The sequence below is a fragment of the Lepisosteus platostomus genome, chromosome 2 (genome assembly GCF_059453375.1).
Source record: "Lepisosteus platostomus isolate fLepPlt1 chromosome 2, fLepPlt1.hap1, whole genome shotgun sequence".
NCBI classification, from domain to species: Eukaryota; Metazoa; Chordata; class Actinopteri; order Semionotiformes; family Lepisosteidae; genus Lepisosteus; species Lepisosteus platostomus.
This window is the reverse complement of record NC_142612.1, coordinates 31,042,041-31,061,489: the sequence shown is the minus strand read 5'-3', so window position 1 is coordinate 31,061,489 and position 19,449 is coordinate 31,042,041. Positions and strand designations below refer to the sequence as shown.

The 19,449-nt window shown below is 34.8% G+C and overlaps 1 protein-coding gene across 2 annotated transcripts; it reads left to right on the top strand.

The window, feature by feature from the left end:
* The first annotated feature begins 389 nt into the window (after positions 1 to 389).
* On the top strand, positions 390 to 12,459 carry shox (shox homeobox). Of its 2 annotated transcripts, XM_088604920.1 has the most exons (5): positions 391 to 778; positions 2,711 to 2,919; positions 6,905 to 6,962; positions 7,343 to 7,431; positions 10,208 to 12,459. In XM_088604920.1, the coding sequence occupies exons 1-5, from the start codon at positions 526 to 528 to the stop codon at positions 10,451 to 10,453; spliced, it is 855 nt and encodes a 284-aa protein (XP_088461046.1). In that variant the 5' UTR covers positions 391 to 525; the 3' UTR covers positions 10,454 to 12,459. The 2 variants fall into 2 exon arrangements, with proteins under 2 accessions (XP_088461049.1, XP_088461046.1); XM_088604923.1 differs by lacking the exons at positions 6,905 to 6,962; positions 7,343 to 7,431 and having other exon boundaries at positions 390 to 778.
* Positions 12,460 to 19,449: the final 6,990 nt, after the last annotated feature.

The following is a 19,449-nucleotide window of genomic DNA, read 5'->3' as shown; positions in this document are numbered from 1 at the left end:
CGACATAATTTGTCATTGAATTGCTTAACATACAAATAATTTTCTCGCATAACTTGCGTTATGTCAAAACATTGCTGCATGCACATAGCCAATGTATATCAATGACACATTTAACGTCACTTTACTAGAGCAACATTCAATGATGCACGTCTCATTCCAATACATATAAAATTAAAGCCAGACTAATTAAAAATTGCTAATCCTCCGTGTGCTTTACTGTGTCTTAAAGCCATCGCAATATAATGCAATTAAATTAACAGACACCATTGCTGCTGATTTCAGGAAAAGCTGCAGAAAGTTGAATTCAGACAGTAGAGCTGTCTGTAATTGCTCAAGACATAGAGATGGGGGTTGGGCTGAGGTAGCCATGTATATATAGTGTGATCTCAAAAACACAGACATAACAGCAGGAGTGATCTAACCTTCTACTCCCAAATATAACTGCGTTCGTAGAGCCCGGCAAAGGACCGATATACCGTTAGTAAATTTAAAGTGGATTTCTGTGATCAGGACCACTAGACAGCCATGGAAGAACTTACCGCCTTCGTTTCCAAATCTTTCGACCAGAAAGCCAAGGAAAGCAATAAGAAGGAGAGTATCACGTACAGGGAAGTTTTGGAGAGTGGCTTAGCACGAGCCAGGGAACTGGGGAACTCGGAGACAAATCTTCAGGACATTACTGAAACCAGCAACCATTGCCCGGTTCACCTTTACAAAGACCACGTAGAGCTGGAAAAGGAAAAACTGAAAGAGTTCAATGTAACGAGGGCTTCGGAAGGTAATTTTGTTTTAATTCACTGTTCAGTTTCGGCGGTGGCTTGTTTGCATGTTGCTGGTGGGTAGCGCTTGGAAACCTAGCGTTTCGGGAGAAGCCGACGATAAACAATTCTGTGCATGGGACCGATGTCCTTCCAGAAAGTGAAGACATTATTGTCGATACATCTTTCAGCAGACCAATAGGTAATGAACAGCTCTATGCGCTGATATAATTTCTTTCCTCTTATTTTAGGAACAGTTGACACTTTTTGGTGTCCTGTTCCACGGCCTTTATGGAGTTTGAAGTATTTTCTTAATTATGCGGTGTGCTGTTCATTTTCAACTGGTATTCTCAAAACACAAAGTAGTCATCTGTTAAATTTTAAATACGGGAAAATTAACAATATAATAGTAATGAGAATATGAAGCATAGTAGTTTGTATTATCTGAGTAGATATAGAAACTTCTATTTCAAATCTGAGGTTTTATTGCTTTTGAGAGGGCATATATTACTATGATAGAGTGTCTTATTTTTTATACCAAAAGGTGTGTAGAAAACAACATTTTGATATTATACAAATATTGCATAGGTACAGACATTGCAAAACAGAACCAATTCAAATCAGTTATCAGGCATTTTCCCCAAACGTCTCTCCACAGATTACGTATATGAAAATAACTTGATTTAAAAAAGTGAGGATATTTATAGTTAAGTCTAACAACGTGGCATTGTTTTTCAGTTTAGTTGTAATTATTATCGAAAGAGAGAACATAAATGTTTACGTAGTAGAAATATCGTGAAAAGTAAATTAATCAAATTTTAATTGAAAGTGTCCCAAATTTCTCTTTTGCTCATTTATCATTAATGCAAATTAATAAACTGTTAACAAAAGAAGAAACAGCTTATTTGAAAAAAACAAACAAAATATTATATTAATTTAATTAACTAGCGAAAATAAGCGATCTATTCATAATCTGCATTAAAGAGAACCGTATAAAAAGTCTGGTTTACAAAGTGCATTCTGGGCAATAGAATGTACTATATGCTATTTAAATATCTTTAGTATTTAAAATTCTTAGCGTGAAAAACAAAATAATAAATATGAACAGATGCCATTCATGTTGCTTGCTGATACTGTATAGAAGAAGCAACTACCTGTATTAAATGATGTATTCGAATAGGTCGTGTAGGCTTGATCGTGGAGGCAATTAATCACCAGATAAATTACAGTCAAGTCAAAATATGTCTTACATCTCTTATTCTTTCAAATAATTTGTCGTCTATTTTTTGTATTTTTCTGTAGTATGAAAATGTTCATGTTTTTTTTGTGTTGTGTGTAAAGCAAAACAAGAGGTATTGCTATAACAACAATAAACAATAATAAAAAAATAATAAGTTGTTGTTAAAATGTCAAAAAAAGTAATGATGTGCATTTTGATGTGCACACAGTCTGCAGAAGTTTGGGCCCGTCTGTCGTGACTGACACACAGCTTTCATGATGTTAAAACTGAATCATTTTTCGCTGCGAAACTGTCAAGAATAATTCATTTTAGTTTTAGACTTCCGCGAAACGTTAAAAGACGTCTTCGCTCTCATTTCATAAAAAAAACTAATGTTATCACGCTTCAATAAATGAATGTTTTGGTAGCTTTTTTGCTGAAAGATAAATAAGTAGCCGCTAGTTAAAAACAATGACTATATATTAATTTTCAAAAATGTTGTACCAGAATTCCCAAAGCAAACGTCAGTAGCCGCAATTTTAAATTCACGATATTGTGCGGTATGCACGCAAATGTTTGATGATGTATTCTAATTCAGTTCAGCCTCGGGTAATTTCTAGTTTCACTACAATATCGAAGGTACTGTTCATTTACAGGAACAATGTTTCAGGACAGGCCTGGGCTACAAGTGGACAACGAGAGCTTGATTCACGAATGTGCTTTACTTACACAGGAATATATGAATGCAAGGAGAAGAAAGAAGAAGTGAAATCTGAAGATGAGGATGGACAGAGCAAACTAAAGCAGAGACGGAGTAGGACAAATTTTACTTTAGAGCAACTGAATGAACTGGAAAGACTCTTTGATGAGACGCACTATCCAGATGCCTTCATGAGAGAGGAACTAAGTCAGAGATTGGGACTGTCAGAGGCTAGGGTTCAGGTAAGCTTTATTTCCAAAAATAGCACCTCCGTGTTTAATAATAGCCAACAGATTCACAATATTGTACTTTAAAGGCATTGAACTAGTGTTTTAGATTAAATCTAGGGGAAAATGTAGACCAACGTCCAATACATTCCTACAAAAGGTGTGATTACTGTTGATAACTGATTACGCGTTAGTGTAACAATGTTTTGATGAAAAAACAATGTCTTCGGAACAAAGAACAGTTTTTGCGTTTGCTAATGTCTTTTAAGACTAGAACATTTGTGCTGGACACTACACATTCAGCTGCAGATATTAAAGCACAGAAAGGCATTTGTGCTATTGAAACTGCAATCGGGCCCGTTTTAAATGCTTTAAATATGACAACGATGAAAGGATTTGTGTTTATTTTACTAATTTTATAATGTTTTTTATCGTGTACTGATAACAGAAGATATCAACAAATTAACAAGTTTTACAACTTTCGTTACACACAAAGGTACATGCAAAAGTGCTGCTTTGCAACGGAAAAGTTTAAATTCGAATGATCCGAAACATTTCGAGATTAGGGTTGAGTTTGATAAAATGAAATACTACGATTTTAATTGTACAAGCTTTAAGCTTATTTAATTCATTTTCTTCTCAAAGAGAACATTTTGTTCAAGTTCAATGGAGTCTTCTTGTCTGGATTTAAATAACGTGTAAATTATTGACGTATATTGATTTTTAACATCGATTTAATGTTACAATGTTATTAAATCCTCGAAATCAGTTACTCCAAAATATGTCGTTACTTTTATAAGTGTAGGGTTTGATACCGACATTTTATAAATATAATTTTTAAATTTATCAACTTAGATTTGTATATTGTTAGCTTTATTCATTATTTAATTTTTCAAGCATAATACATTTTTAAAACACTGCAATTTATAAGCATTTTATGCAAGAACATAACATTACATGTGCATATAAAATATAAAAATTGGTTGATCAAACATCATACTAAAAATCATAGAGAATCATTACATCATAAATTATTATAGTTGACTAAATTATTACGGGTATAAAGGGATAATGGCAAGACAGTTATTATTTAGATTTTCATTAAAAGTTATTCTTCTATAAAGTTTTCAAAGGAAATCATGTAAGAGATGTCCACAGTTCTTATACTGTATGTGTTCCGTTTTTAACGCTGTATGCTCATGAGAATAAATCAATTGCACAAATTCAGCTTGTTAAATGGATAAAGTAAATCCATTTTGATCCGTGTGACTGAAACCAGGTCAAAGCTGCGGTTCACGTTTTCCGATTGTAAGGGCATATAGCTTGTAACTCGCACCTTATGAATAATTAAAATATACTACTTGAAAAATACAAACCGTGACTTTTAATACAGGGTGTCCTTCTGTGTCAAAACACCTGGAGTAACAACCTTTGATTGAAAACTTTTTTCCCCTAATATATAGAATCAAAACATTTTTCTCTATAAGAGTCTAAACAGCAACAGCATCAGTAAAAGAAATGATACGCAAAATGATCAATTATTTATTGTATTGTTTTTGCTGTTGTGTTTAATTTGGACAGAATTAACACCTTCATTAATATACACACATCAATGGAAAATATTACACCGATTGAATGCAAACTGGACATAACCTCTTTATCTTTTCTGAGATTTCTAATGGAAAGTGAGTCGGCAGAAGTACCAAAACACAAAAATGTAGCAATGACGACAATACTGGCTGCCCCCTGTGACAATGATATGTTACTTTACTGCTACCTTACTGTTTCACGGTTTATTTGCAACAATATAAACAACAAACACCATCATCACCATTAAAGCAATTGCTCAATATAGACCGTGGGAATTTCACCTGTGAGTATAAAAGGAAACCTGAAGTTTGCCCGCTAAACGCGCTAAAAGTTATATACTACAGATAGATCTAACTGCACAACTGATCGAGACTGAGCTGTTGCTTTGAGACAGACTCCAGCCACCTCTGTCTCCAGCGTTATGTCAGCAGTATTAGCCATTGGCTTTATATACTGCTCCCATAATATACATGTATATTATGAATAGTTTCATAATATCTTTCAGTGGGATATTGCTTGTTCTGTATATTAATCGGAAGTAGACGCACTGTCGCAATCCTTTTCGTAACACTTTTCCAGCACGACATTTAGAAATGTGATTATTCTAAAAATGAAAGGGACATGAATTCATGGGAACACACATTAAAATGTCGGGGAACAAAAGAGAACAACGGTCAGTATACGAACAATACGAATAAAAATGAAACATGTAACTAAACTCGAATAACGACATTTGTTGCAGACTGAAAAAGGTTCTTTCGCAGTTTTCAGATAGTCTAAAATTGCGGTGTATTTCATGTCAGCCGCAAAGGGACATATTTTCAATTTACAGTGAAAATCTATCGTAAGTAAATTGTAAGTCCTGTGGTAGATAGCTCATATTAACCCATATTTTTAGTGCTGTACAGAGAGCCCCCACCAACCAGCTGTCACAGGTCTAATTGAAAGTTATGAGACCGAAGTGAGGAGCAGGCAGTAATTCAATTACGACTAATATCTTTTGGTTTCTGGTGCAGAGCTAAATTAAATGTCATTATTCACTGTCTCTAATAAAAATCAAAAGGAAATCAGATTAGAGTATTTGTGAAGCGCATCATTGAGTGATCCTTAATGAAGAAATAACTGTCTAAACCAGTGTAGTTCACTTTGCTTAGCATATTCATGGCTAATTGGAATTGATCCTGAGCTGAAAAACGGTTGATTTATTAGCATTATAAAAGTCCCGATATAGTATAACAACAACAACAACAACAACAACAACAATGATAATAATAATAATAATAATAATAATAATAATAATAATAATAATAATAATAATAATAATAATAATAATAACCTAATAAGACTAACTGTTGTTTAATCTTACTTCATTTAAAATAAATGTGAACAAATTGTCTGTGATGCCATTTCTAGTATCCAGAGAATGGCCAACCTGGATCAGTATAATCACAATATTTAACATTACTCCTTGGAGCAGCTTTCTCCGCGATGGCGTTTTCAGTTTTTTAAAAGTGAAAATTTTGAAGTAATTTTTGTTCCTAATGTACACAAAAATAGGTAATAGCTTTTTAGATTGTACTTCACCGTCCGCTAAGCTGTATAATAATTGGTCTAACGCAATGTATTTAAAATATTCAATTCTGTATATTTTATTGACATGCGCATAATTGCTTCACTACTGACTTGTGGTTTCGACAATTTATACAGTGTAAAAATAGTTCAGGCACCTTGGGTGATTAAACAATGCCCTTTGAAGTCTTTCTAGTCACTAATTACTCTCTTGCAAATGACCATCATTAAAGCAGTCGGGGGAAACACGGTAGTGTAGTGTGATATGGGAAGGGAAGTTAATATTCATTAACTATATGATCTTTTGGTAAGAATAACATCAAAGGTTGAGATTCTGTGGCTTCCTATAGATTTAATCAGAAAAAATAATTAAATTTGTCGAATGTACTTAAGGTAATAAATATATCAGTATAGTTTCCATTAATTACCACATTTAAAAAGCAATATAATACACCCTCAATGTTCAATTTTGCGCTTCGCTAAGGACTTTTTAAGTGGCACGTATGATAAACTACCACACATCCCCTCCATACACACAATAAAATCTTAAACTTAAGGAAATAATAACAACAACGACATTTCAGTAGTCCCTTTTGCGGTTAGGAAATTGAAGTTAGATAGCACAGTGTAATTTATAGTTTTATCATCTAAAGTACTTTATGAATTTAATATGAGTGACTTCGACTACTGCTTGATTGAATTACTTACATTTGTATTTCAAATTAATGACGATGTAACTGAAAATGTGCTTCATTTATCTTCTTTTAAATGACAAATTGATTCAAATTCATGCTCATCGACCCAGTTTCACTTCAGTTTCCAATGGCCTTTTATTTTTTAGGTTTGGTTTCAAAACAGAAGAGCTAAATGTCGAAAACAAGAAAACCAAATGCACAAAGGTACATTAATGTGACTTTGAATCTGTATTGATTTGTGTGATTAAAGATTTACGTCCTAACACACGATTACGAGTAAATGATAATATGATTGTACAAACCCGGAGGCTTTGATATACCTGATTCTGAGAAAAAAATAGACAATTTATTTTCGTATTCCGTGCATGTCGAGTATGGATGATGTTAAGAATGACTGAGAGCGCACTCAGCGTTTGACCTCCACTACCGTTCTGTGCTGGCTTGCGTTTTTGTATCAGAGTTCTCAAGAGGCATAATACGACCAAACCCTGCATGCTCAGGAACCACTTTTCAACAATTTTATAAACAGAGCATGTTAAATTGTACATTCAATTTTGCTTAACAGACACATCATTTTTCTTTAGGTGTCATTTTGGGTACAGCTAGCCATTTGGATGCCTGCCGTGTCGCCCCTTACGTGAATATGGGTGCTTTAAGAATGCCTTTCCAACAGGTATTTATTTCTGTCCATATTCAGCAGTTTCGATAAAAAAAGCAGGTGCATTTATTTTGTCATGTAAAATTCTGTATGTCGAGGTCCAAAAATGATATTAACCTTTATTTTTTACAGATGAAAATCACCTTTACGTTCTTTAATGGAAATAAATAGGGTGCATTACTGTAACAGTATCCTAATTTAGATCAACTTTTATGAGACGATTTGTAAGACAATTAATATAATGAGCCCATGACATTGACTCGCATTAAACTTCGTGGCTGGAATTTAGCTGAAAACTGAAATGCAGTACTGGTATTATATTAACATACGTGAGGGTATTATTTGACGAATCAGTCTTCTTTAAGGTTATGAATATGGACATTTGCTTTGTTTAAACTCAGGGTTATGCTCAATCTCTGTGGTATGCTCGATATCACATTGCCAGATGCATAGTCATTAAAAGGAGACTTGTATGATTACAAAAATGGAGCTCTTGACTTTGCTGTTAGACCTATCCCCCCAAAAAATTTAGTACAATTACAGCTATATTTAAGCACATCGAACCATTCACTTATAATTTCAGAACAGCAATGGGTCTTTTCAAGACAGGACATATAAAACGCACTGCTGAAATGCAAAGCACTTTCAAATTATGTAATCAGAGAAGGGATATACAGTACAGGCAGTATTCCATTTGATGTAGAGTACAGTATATATATAGGAAGAGAAGGTTCAATAGTAGCATGGTAGTTATTACTGTTGCCTTACACAGCTCGTAGGCTTTCTTTGGATTTCACTCTGGTCTGGTGCACCTTCCGTGTGGAGTCTGTATGCTTCTCCTCTGTCTGCACAGACTTTTCGCAGGTAATCCGGGTTCCACCCACCTCTCAGCGAGATGCTGGCTCGGTTATTAGGTCTCTAAATTTTCACCGTGTGCCCTGGGAGAAACAAGCATGTCGTCCAGGATGCAGTCCCACCCTGAACCATGTGTTTCCAGGATAGATTCCAGGAACCCGTGACCCCAGCCAGGAATAAGCGGCTTTCTGATGTTGAATGGCTGTATATTAGAGTCACTGTGTAGGCTCTCCTGTAGGGCATCTGGGCACCAGTCAGCTACAGATTAGATATGTTGGCCAACTTTAGATTAGTATTGGGGATGCAAATACTATAGGTATTTTAAGTCAAGAGTATTAAACAGATGGTACAAATAAGTAGATTGCCAAATATCCCATTCATGGTTCAAAGACATTTCTATTTTGGGAAGTATCACGGTATAAATCAAAGTTCAGCCAAAGCCCCTTTCTTATTAATATGGCTCTATTTCTTTTTTTTTTTTAAATAATGTGATTAAGAAGACTGGGTGACATTTGGTTTGGTGTCTGCTTGAAGAGCCCAAATGGAAAATGTCTTCATCTCCTACAAAAGCGCCACTTAATTAAGCTCCCAGGAAAGTGAGTGCAGGGAGATGAAAGGAAATGTAAAACGGAAGAAGATAGAAACAGCGGTTACTGGCAACGAGCTGCACTGGCAGAACGAGGGTGGACACTGAATGACCTGTACTAGTGCAAACTGGAAATTAAATATCTCTCAAAAGTCATCCACCTGTTGCCCTAGCTCTTAAGCAGCATGAGTTAATTGCTCATTGAATGTATTTCCCTATATGTAACGCAAACCTAAAAAAAAAAGAAAATACACAAATTCTGCTCTTTATACCCAAATATTCAGTCACTTACTACAGAGGCTGGTATGCAATTACCTTGTAGATAAACAAAGCTACAGTGTTATCCCAGTGACAATAATGTAATCCTGAATTGCAAAGGGCCCCACAACTTTAAAATCGGCAGCCCTGAAACAGTGTTAAAATGTTGGTGACGTATGAGCAATCACACAATGCAGCAGGCACAGAAAGGCAGCAGAAATCAGGTAGCTTGTCCTTCTGTGTTGTCCAGGGTCTAATGTAAATTCTGTTGCAGAGGGATGAAAGTTTCTGCCGCAAAAGTGTAATTGTTGTGGGAATAAGAGGCATAATTTTCCACTATGCAAGAGGTTGCTCATTTGGCAGTTCAAATTTATGCTACTAAAATGTTCATTTTTAAAAAAAAGGCACATTTTGCTTTTTAATAGTCTCTGCTGTTCAGCTTGCTGAACATTTTCCCAGGTAACAACCACCGTGTCTGTTACTTCTTTCCATTTCATGCGATGTGGAGTCATTTTCTGAAATTAATAACCCTTTAATTAATGTTGAACTGTGTACACATTCAAGTGTAGCTGATATATGGTCACATTTCAGTACATTCTATTCAAGTAAAGACAAATTCAAAATGTGGTCACAAAAAAAATGAGTGTTGTATTTGTTTGTATCTTATAAAATATTTTTATAACAAGAAATACTTCTCTTTCCCCCCTTATATATTACCCACTCCTCAATTTCTCAAATAGAAATGCTTGTATGGACATGTTCCAGGAGAAGAAATAAATATACATTTTTTTTTACTACAGCTAATAATTAAGCGGGAATTTCTATAAACAAATCATTAAGCTGGCTCTATTTCTTTAACTCCTGTGTTTCATGAAAGCTTTTTTTAAAAGGATAATTTAACATCAAAAATAAATGTGCCATTAAAAATAAACATAGGTCTCTTAATTATATTTTGAGAGAAAACATGCATTTAGAACACATAGGGTAGTGAAAATGCTTATGCCACTCTCTGTCTTCAGCATTTATTTATAACCTTTTCACGTCGTGGTGCAGGGCTCGGGAGATAAATGGTATCTGTATCTGTTTTTGCAGGTCCAAGCCCAGCTGCAGCTCGAAGGAGTGACACACACCCACCCTCACCTCCACCCTCACCTGGCTGCACACGCCCCCTATCTCATGTTCCCGCCCCCTCCTTTTGGACTACCAATCGCGTCGCTTGCAGACTCCGCCTCCGCTGCAGCGGCTGTCGCCGCGGCCGCCAAGAGCAACAGCAAGAACTCCAGTATCGCTGACCTCAGACTCAAGGCACGAAAGCACGCCGAGGCGCTGGGACTCTGACCTCCACGGGCTTCTGCGGTGCTGCGAACTTTCATAATTGCTTCTCACACAAGACTGCGTCTGTTGGAAAGGCCATGACACACACACAGTTAAAAGAGAAAAAAAAAACTACAAAGAAAATTGTCACAGAACCAGCTGCCAAAACAACCACTTGTAGAGATGATATGTAAACGCCAATGAAATCACCTTTCTTATTTAAACCAACAGGCAAGACTCGACTGAAGGTAAATGATATAGCCCGTTATGGTCACCTTTGGCTTGAAAGAACAGAGCCCGAGGAACATGCAGAAATGTCTGGACGTCGGGAGTCATGACCTGCATATAAGATTGTGAAGACTTAAAAACACAAAACATAAACCAACAAAAGACCTAATGAGAGAGACCAACGAAAGCAAGAACCCGAATCATACTTAAAGACAACCTGTGTGGACAGAAAGACACTGAGGCCTTGTATGCTCACGTTTGCAAAAATGGCCATAGTCCGCCAGCCACTGTGTTCCTGCCTCTGACCAGTGCATGTGTCCGACTGAAGTAAAGACGTACAGTATTTGGGGCTGGCCTCCATTTTACCTGAGATGTGTCCAACTCTGTTAATCACTGCCATGAAAATCTTCCACTAATTGAAATCTTCTGCCAAGGTTTCTCATTTTTATTTATTTTTTTTGAGCTGTGGATGCGGTGGAAGTAGCAATAACACAGCAGTATTGGCGATGTGCTTGATTCTTTCTTTTTTTGGGGGGAGGAATTTTGTTTGCTGTATTTCTGCTGGATATGTGTCACCAGGGTCAATGTACATTCAGAATACTTTTACGATCATGTTTGCGCTAAAACCAGTCATGTTTTCGACCTGGGAAATTAAGTAAGAATAGCTGTTGCACTTCAGGTTGTGTTTCTCATTGTTTACAGTCCATGCTACAAGCAAATGAAACTTTTAAATGAGAGGGAAAATACAGTGCAGATTGGGCTCACATGCTGAGATCTGCAAACCCTATTCAGTGTCACCGAAAAGGGTAGCATTTTGGATTAAAGCCGTGCTCTCTCTGGAGGTATGGGTTTGAGTCTCACTGATGCCATTTATGCCAAGAGCTAGGCATTTGACTCTTCATTTATGGAAGTGCATTTAAAGCCAAAAACAGGTGGCACTTAGTTACCCAAAGGTTGTGGGAGTGTGGAAGAAACTTCCCACCTATGTTGATTAACTGATCAATTTTCTTGACTGCTTCAAGAAAAAGCTGTATGAGATTCTTGGATCAATTCACTACTAACTACCAAACGGGCTAGGTGGGTTGAACGACCTTCTTGTGTTCTGTATGTTATGTTCTAAAAGGCAGTAGAGAGACATGTTTGAAAAAGGACAAAGGGTAACTGCAATTATTTAATTTTAAATATAAATGAAGCAACATTTTAACTGAAATGCAATTATGTGCAGTAAAGTGCAATACTGTAAATATTTCTAAAAACGTTTAGTCAGAATAGCAGTAAATTGTTAATGAGATAAAAAAACAGCAACTTGCATTTTTTTTGGCACTGAGATCAATGTGATGAGTTCTTTGCCAAGCCAACAACTTTTTTTCAAAGAGATGTAAATTGTATTAATTCATAAGCAATCATGTGCCATAACTCCTGGAGTTTGGTGGTATTTAAACATAGTTTTGTACACATAAACAGAAACAAATAATCAATGATAACTTGTTGAGGTAGACAAAGCACTTTTATTTGTTGTTGTACAGTTCAATTGCAGAAGGACTAGGATCTGAAAACACTAATAAACAACTGTTTAAAGTATTGACACCAATTAAGCCATTTTGAAGTCCACCAAAGTTTAAAGATGCATTCTATTAAAGTGAACAGCTTATCAGGGGCTTTGTGAGTTACTTTTATTTAATACCTGGTATGATTTCCATCGTACCTTTTCATAAGAAAATTAGCTTTTTGTAATTACTGTAATTATTTAGCAAGTTCAGTAAGTATATAACAAATTCCTCACAAGTTAAAATTAATATTGAAAGTAATATTAAAAGTATTGAAAGTATTGAAAGTAAAGACAAACATGCTTGTTTTATTCAACATCAAGCTAAAATCCAATGAGAAATGTAATATTGGAGGGTGTCAATTTATTTTTACTTTACATTTTTTTAATTGGCTATTTATATTAAAGGGTCCCTTTACTTTGATACATACAAATCTCAACCAATAGTATGAACAGTTTTAGTTTAGGCTGGGTGTTAAATGCTGATAACTATGTTCCACTCCAAAATGAAATGGACTGCTTTGTCAATACTTCACCATTGCCTTTGAACAATACTGATCCTAGTACAGGTCTACCTCTAACAATATATTATTAGTTGTGAAACCAATTTTTTTCTCTCTTCACAAGCCATCTTAGCAGTCATTTAGCAATGTTTCCATTTTATATGATTGAATTTATGGGTGCTTTTATTTATTGTTTTGTTTGAAAGTTTATAAATGAGGAATATTTTAATTATGAGTGTAAATTTTTACATGGCTTTGCATTTATTTTTATATTTTTTTAAAATGTTACTTTTGCAACCTTTTTGAATGGAACGTGTGATTGTAGTACAATGTTTGCATAATATGTAGTGTGTCTGAGTTTACAAACATTTCAGGGATGGAAAAAAAAAGTAAGAAATCCTTTCAAACAATATTGTCAATATTTACTTTAGGCGCCACAGTTCCTGTTGTATCCAACATTATTATTACTATTATTTCTCTTTTTAGTTTTGTGATTTACGCAAGCATGCTTAAACATGGACTCAACATACAGTTCAGTTAAAAGGTGTTTTTTTGTTGTTGAATCACACAATATGAATGTACATCTTGTACAAGTAAACTATTAATAAAGTTATAAGTATTTGTACTGCCGTCTAATGCTATTTTATGTCTAAATTTTATTTTTATAAAAGATGCACTTGCCTAGTGAATTTGCCTTCACAAGAAAAGTGAACTAGTTCAAGCCTATTTGTAAACGCTGGTGGAAGAACACAAAAAAGGAATAACTAAAATGAGTAAAACCAGTGATTTTAAAAATGGATTACAATAATTATACTAGATTCATCCAATAATTAAAATGAGTTGGGTGAAGGATGAATCAATAACAACATCAGTGCTGATGTTTTTACCGTTTTCACATGAATGATCAGAACTCCTACAGTCTTAACTGGAAACATTCTCAAGGAGAAACAAATGCAGTAACTAGGTTCACAATCCATGACATCACAAGAGATTTTATATTTTCAACATTAAAAAATGCCGGAGAGAAACTGTATATCCTCCTAAAGAATCCAAATTTGCAGGCAAAAGCAAGATTGAGATGTACAGTACAGTATTTTGTGAGTAAATTATAGGGAAGATAATCAACATTTTTAGAAAACAAATGCTGTATTTCATAAATGTTTGCGAGATAGGTTGAGAGATTCTCCCCCCTCCCCCCCAAGTGCTGTAGCCCTTTAAATACTTTTTAAAAATACTGCATATTTGGCCCTTTGTATATTTGTGTTTTAAATGTGTCTAGCACTTTTTACAATTGGCACACCTGAAACTTTTCTTTTCAGTGCATTGCAACTGTCTACATTTTTGATGTATATTAGTTTCCTTTAAGAACTTAATTCCAGATGTCTGTACATGGAGTAATTATAGCATTCAGCATAATGCTTTCTTGTCTGAATAACATTTGGGAAACAGTCACAGAGCTTCCTGTTAATCTAGTACCAAAAAAAGGTTGCTGCCCGTTTAATTTGTACCCCGACAAGTCATACATCAAAATTTAATGACACAGGATCAGACTGATAACTGTTGAAAAGGTAGCCGTGACTTTAAGGCCTGTGACCATGTTTTAACTCACAATCATCCTGACAATATTCATGCATTTATTTTAAAGACAAAGTGTTGCCAGATACAGCATTGTCTCTTAGTTTTTTTAGGTATTTATTAAGGTCATAATTACAACAAGGCAGCAAGTAAAAAGTCCCATGTTGTCTTTAGTTGTTAGTCTCAATGTTGTTCGTGGAAGAGATGTATGTATGATGTGTTTGCACTCACAAAGGTATATGGTAAACATTTTAACACTCCAGCAAAACAATTCAGTTATTTTGCTGGCATGGAGGTGGAGAAACTTGATTGATATAAATTCCCACTTAAATTATCATAAATTCTTTTGGCTATTCAGGGCAGTTGGCTGCCCTTTGTATCCTGAGGAACTTGAACATTTTTTAACTTTTAATGCTGTAATAAAGCACTATTTTTAGCACAGGTCTTTTATTATGTTTGAAACAAAGCACTCTTTTATGATTGCAAAGGCCAGCTAATTATATTTATTGTCTTGCCATTGAAAGCACAATTATAATGTTTTCTTTTCTTTCTGATTTATTTTAATTATGATTACAGAGGAAATACTTAGAGCAATTCATGTTTTAATATCAAAGTTTTTTTTGTTACTATTTGTTCTGCAAACTATTTTTTGATAGAGGAGGAGGTGGCAAAATGATGGATTGATGTTTGCGATGACAATGGTAAGACGTAAAGGACTGTATCATTTATTAAAAACAAACTGTCATCTTATTCCCTTGCAAAGGCAGGAGTGCACTGTAGACTGCAGAAGATTATCAATGAAGAATTTACTAGCACTGCTGGAAAAGAAAAAAAGTGGACTGGGGAGTATACAGTATATACTGTAGGAAAAAAATAATAAATAGTGAAAGGTAAAGTCTTTCTCAGTGCCACAGATCATTCTGGCTTGGCAAACTTAGTTTTGGAAGCAGATTCCCATGCTTGAGATATATTTTATGCGTACACACACTTTTATATAGTATTTAAGGCATTACAGTTTGCAGATGTCCTACTCTGTATAAAATTTCTTTTTTTGCTGCTTTGCTTCTTGTTTTGAAATCTTAATTGTCATGATAGAGGGGGGCAAAGCCACATTCTAATTTGAAGCAGCGTGTCTGCCTTTCTAATTCACAAAAGTGGCTAGCTTTTGGTAGCAATAAATATGAATATAGCTTTTTCATACTTTAGCTGTACAATTTTCTCTGTGGTAGTATTTGTTAGGCTTCCCATCCAGGCCCAAATCACTAAAAGATCTGAAAAGCAGTAGTAGATAAAGGATGTGTTGATCATATTATCTAAATTTTCTTTAACTTTGGAAGACTTTGAAAGTCTGTTTTCTACCTACAATCAAGAGGCAATGCTGAGGGACAACAACATTTCTCGGAAAGGTAGGATGGAATTTTGAACAAATTCAGGCAGTTGTGCTTAGTCTGGGATTCATTATTAAAGCCTGTCATAAAGTTAATGAAATACAGTTGCTTAGGAAATATCATCACATGATGTAAAAGAAGACCTATTTTTAAAATATATATTTTTTGCAGCAGTTTTTATGTTGTTCATTCCTGAAAGGATCGTATCTTTTTTCCTTCCATTTTCCTGCTTCTAGAAAAACTATCGTCTTATGCTCTTTTTTTATACCTACTCACTAGCTCTGGGTCATGTACAGTTTTGTCAATGAAGGTTTCGCCTATTATAGAACAAAAAAGACATAGAAGTGAGCACAATTAACAAATATCATTGCACTGCAGTGCTGACTGACATTTTGAATCAACTCGAAAGCACTCATAAATAAGTTACACTTGAATCAGATGTCTTATTAAAAATATGCCTACAGTTTTCCATTTAAAAATATGCACACACATTCAGATGTTTTACTTTCATATTAATCGCATCTGTTCCAGTGTAATAGGCACTGAACTGCATATTCAGTGAATGGTATTTGAAACATACAAGAACAATGCCTGTAGCTATGAAAGAAAGCTTTAAATATGGGCGTCACATTTGTGAAGGTTGTGTGAAAACAGCATTATTAAATTTCAATTTCATAATTGTCTCTGAATGTCATGTTGCTCTATGGCAACATTGTGTACTTCAAATACATTTTTTCTCTTCCTGCATTGCACAGCACTTACAGGGATATGAAAAAAGCACCATTAGAAAGAGTGATCGTTAGTTCGAAGAATTTGCCAAAAATAAACTCCTTTAAAATTGAAGTGGGGCCTCTTTTATGACCATAGAAAATACCTGCCAGCGTCTGGAAACTATTTCTCCCAAATTTAATTTTTGATTTTATTTTTTGTGGTTGTTTCAGATTAATTCTTGGTCTAGTTAAAAAAATTAATCCTCACATTTTAACCTTCAAGTTGAATTTCCATGCTTTTTTCCTCATGTGTTTTTTTGCTTATCCACAAAATTTCATTTATCTTGTATTAGGCAGGGGTGTACAAGTAGAGTTTTCTTCTGCTGGTTCAAAAAATATAATTTCAGCCCTGTTCAGGCAGTTTTAACAACAGCCTCCCACTGAAACTTCAGAAGCAAATAATAGGCCCTAACTGCTGAAGTCACTGTAACTGACTAGAGATCAAAGGATGTCTTTCACTAGAGTTTATTTTGGTTCAGCTTAGGTTTTGCTTTGTTGGCTAATGCCTATAAATGTATCTGGAGTCAACCACAGTGCAAAACTATATTAAAACTAACACGTTAATGCTATGAAAACATTTTCACCTAACCATATGAAAAATGCAGTCAAAATGAAGCGTTTATCTCAGTAGAAAGACATGCTTTTCTGATAAAAAGTTAATTAAAAGAATGGCATGCAAGGTGAAAGACAAAAAAGCTCCATATCACTCTTCTTCCTTCTAATTTGTTAACTCTCCCCCTAATTTCTAAGTGAAAGGCTAAAAATTCAAAGTTACAGTGTTTTGCTACATTGAAACCTTTACTTTGCTGTTCAGTAATGACTGCCCATTGTAAATATGGGATTATCCTAGGAAAACGACGAACTTGAAATACTGGTATTCTTTTCGCTAGCCTCTTGAAAACAATGGATGGTGTTAAGTTAATTTATGAAAAGTGAAACCATATTCTGAGGAACATTCCTTTCAGGGTAGCCTCCCTCTGGGAGCTAAGGAAGTAAAAGTTTGAGAAAGTTTGCAACACTCTTAATGGCATCAAATCAAACTTTTCATTTTTCCATTGCTAAAACTTTGCATGTTATAGTAATGTTGAAAATAATTTAGCCCAACGTTTAGCAAAAAGAAAAACAGAATAATTACTCTCTTAAAACATTGTATAAACATTGAATAAATACAATACTTAGGCAACTATTTACAATTTAAATTTTCTTAATTACTAACAATTAAGTTACAATAAATAAGCACCATGAGCACCATGAGCAGAATATACAGAGCTAAAATCTACCATTTTTAACTAAAATCATGACCAACTTTTCAGTTGTTGTTCTCTTTGGACCGATTCTTGTGATTCTTCTAAGAAGTCAGAATAAGCCTCTCACCCTCCTCTGTGGACTTTCTTTTGGATTAAAACCCACACATGCAGTTACTGTGTATTTGGATACATTTCAGACCTGTAAAATATGTATGTAAAAAGCCTAACATTCTACTTATGAAAAAAAAGAAGCATAATCAAGATGATTATTTGTGAAAGGGAGCTATGTCAGCTATCATGTAATGCTTTTCCTCTTCAGCTGAAGCTCCTGCAAAATATAGTTTTGCTGTGGATATATATTTTGGTCCAGAGGATAAACCGCTGCTCTTAACATACCACCACTTCCATTCTGGGATACAATTACCCTGCCTGATCAGAAATGTAAAAAGCAGAAATGATTAAAGAGTGGCGCATATTTTATAAATAACATATCTTTATTAGTGGTCATGGTGGAAGAAGTCATGTCAAGGGGAATAACAACAGATTAGTATTAACCCTTAGGCAACCTATGTTTTCTAGAATATTTTAAAATAATTGGTGGCTAATTGGTACTTTAAGGTTTTTATATCTGATTATTGTTTGAAGTCGTGGTCAGACTGTGTTTGTACATGTTTGTAGAGCCCATGTTTATAGAGACTTTGAAGTATTTTCTAAAAGGCAAAACTGTTCTGTGATCATTGTGGAACAAGAGTAATAAGACGGTTAATTGTTTTAAGAAAATAAAGGTATGAGCTAAAAATTGCTAACATTAATCTTTTTCATCATTACCTCATTGAAGATAGACTAATCAAGCATTTGTTTTACATAGGAACAAGTGAAGAATTCCATGCTGAAAAAAGGAAGAAACAGTTTTCTGGGTATTTTAGGGTCTATACTATTTATTTTGCAGCCAGTGCATACTGAAGCACTTACTCATATATTTTTACATCATAAGCTCATAAGCACTGAGAGTTTGCAGATCACTGGTCATCAACTTTTTGATTATTTCTTTTTAGAATCTAGCATCACCAGTAATGTTTTATTAAATATTAAACTATCTCCTCATCTTGGTTTAAAAAAGTGCAAATGGGCTCTTCCATCCTCCTACCTATGGAGCTGTTTATCTTTTTGACATACCACAAGCTCCATAGTGATGTGCAGGAGGTTCAGTACTGATTGGAGGATTGGAGTGTGTCTCAGTGATGTCACTGCGATACTCTTTCATTGGTTGCTGACAGCAATAAGATGAATGCCTCCCCCTGGTGGCACTTACCAGTGTGTTACACCAGCCAAGAAATTGCTCTCACAATCAGATAGTAACCTGACCCAGACCTGAACCCATGATGTCTCAATCATAGCACCCAACCAACGCTCAAAGCAACTGTTTCTAGTAGAATGATTCAAGTCTTTTTTTAATGTTTTTTTTTACTACAGAGCAGGTCAATCAGGCAATTAATTTGTGGTTATGAAATTACAACAGTGATACAACTCATCTTGTTTGAACAGGCTTATAGCCACAGTTTCAGATACCATTTACATTAGAAAAAAACCCTCCCTGCTTCAGCTGTACAGAAGGCGCTATTCATAAAAAATCTTTGAATTGCGGTATTGACTCACCTGTTAATACAACTTTGACATGACATGACTTTTGGGAAGAATGTGTTTGCGCAATAAACAATCTTTTTCCTTTGATTAAAACACTTTTTTTTCTTTTCACGATAATT

Coding starts and splice junctions, on each gene's coding strand:
- shox (XM_088604920.1), top strand. CDS start 526: ATGGAAGAACTTACCGCCTTCGTTTCCAAATCTTTCGACCAGAAAGCC. Junction 6,963..7,342: donor AGAAAACCAAATGCACAAAG/GTACATTAATGT, acceptor ATTTTTCTTTAG/GTGTCATTTTGGGTACAGCT. Junction 7,432..10,207: donor TAAGAATGCCTTTCCAACAG/GTATTTATTTCT, acceptor CTGTTTTTGCAG/GTCCAAGCCCAGCTGCAGCT.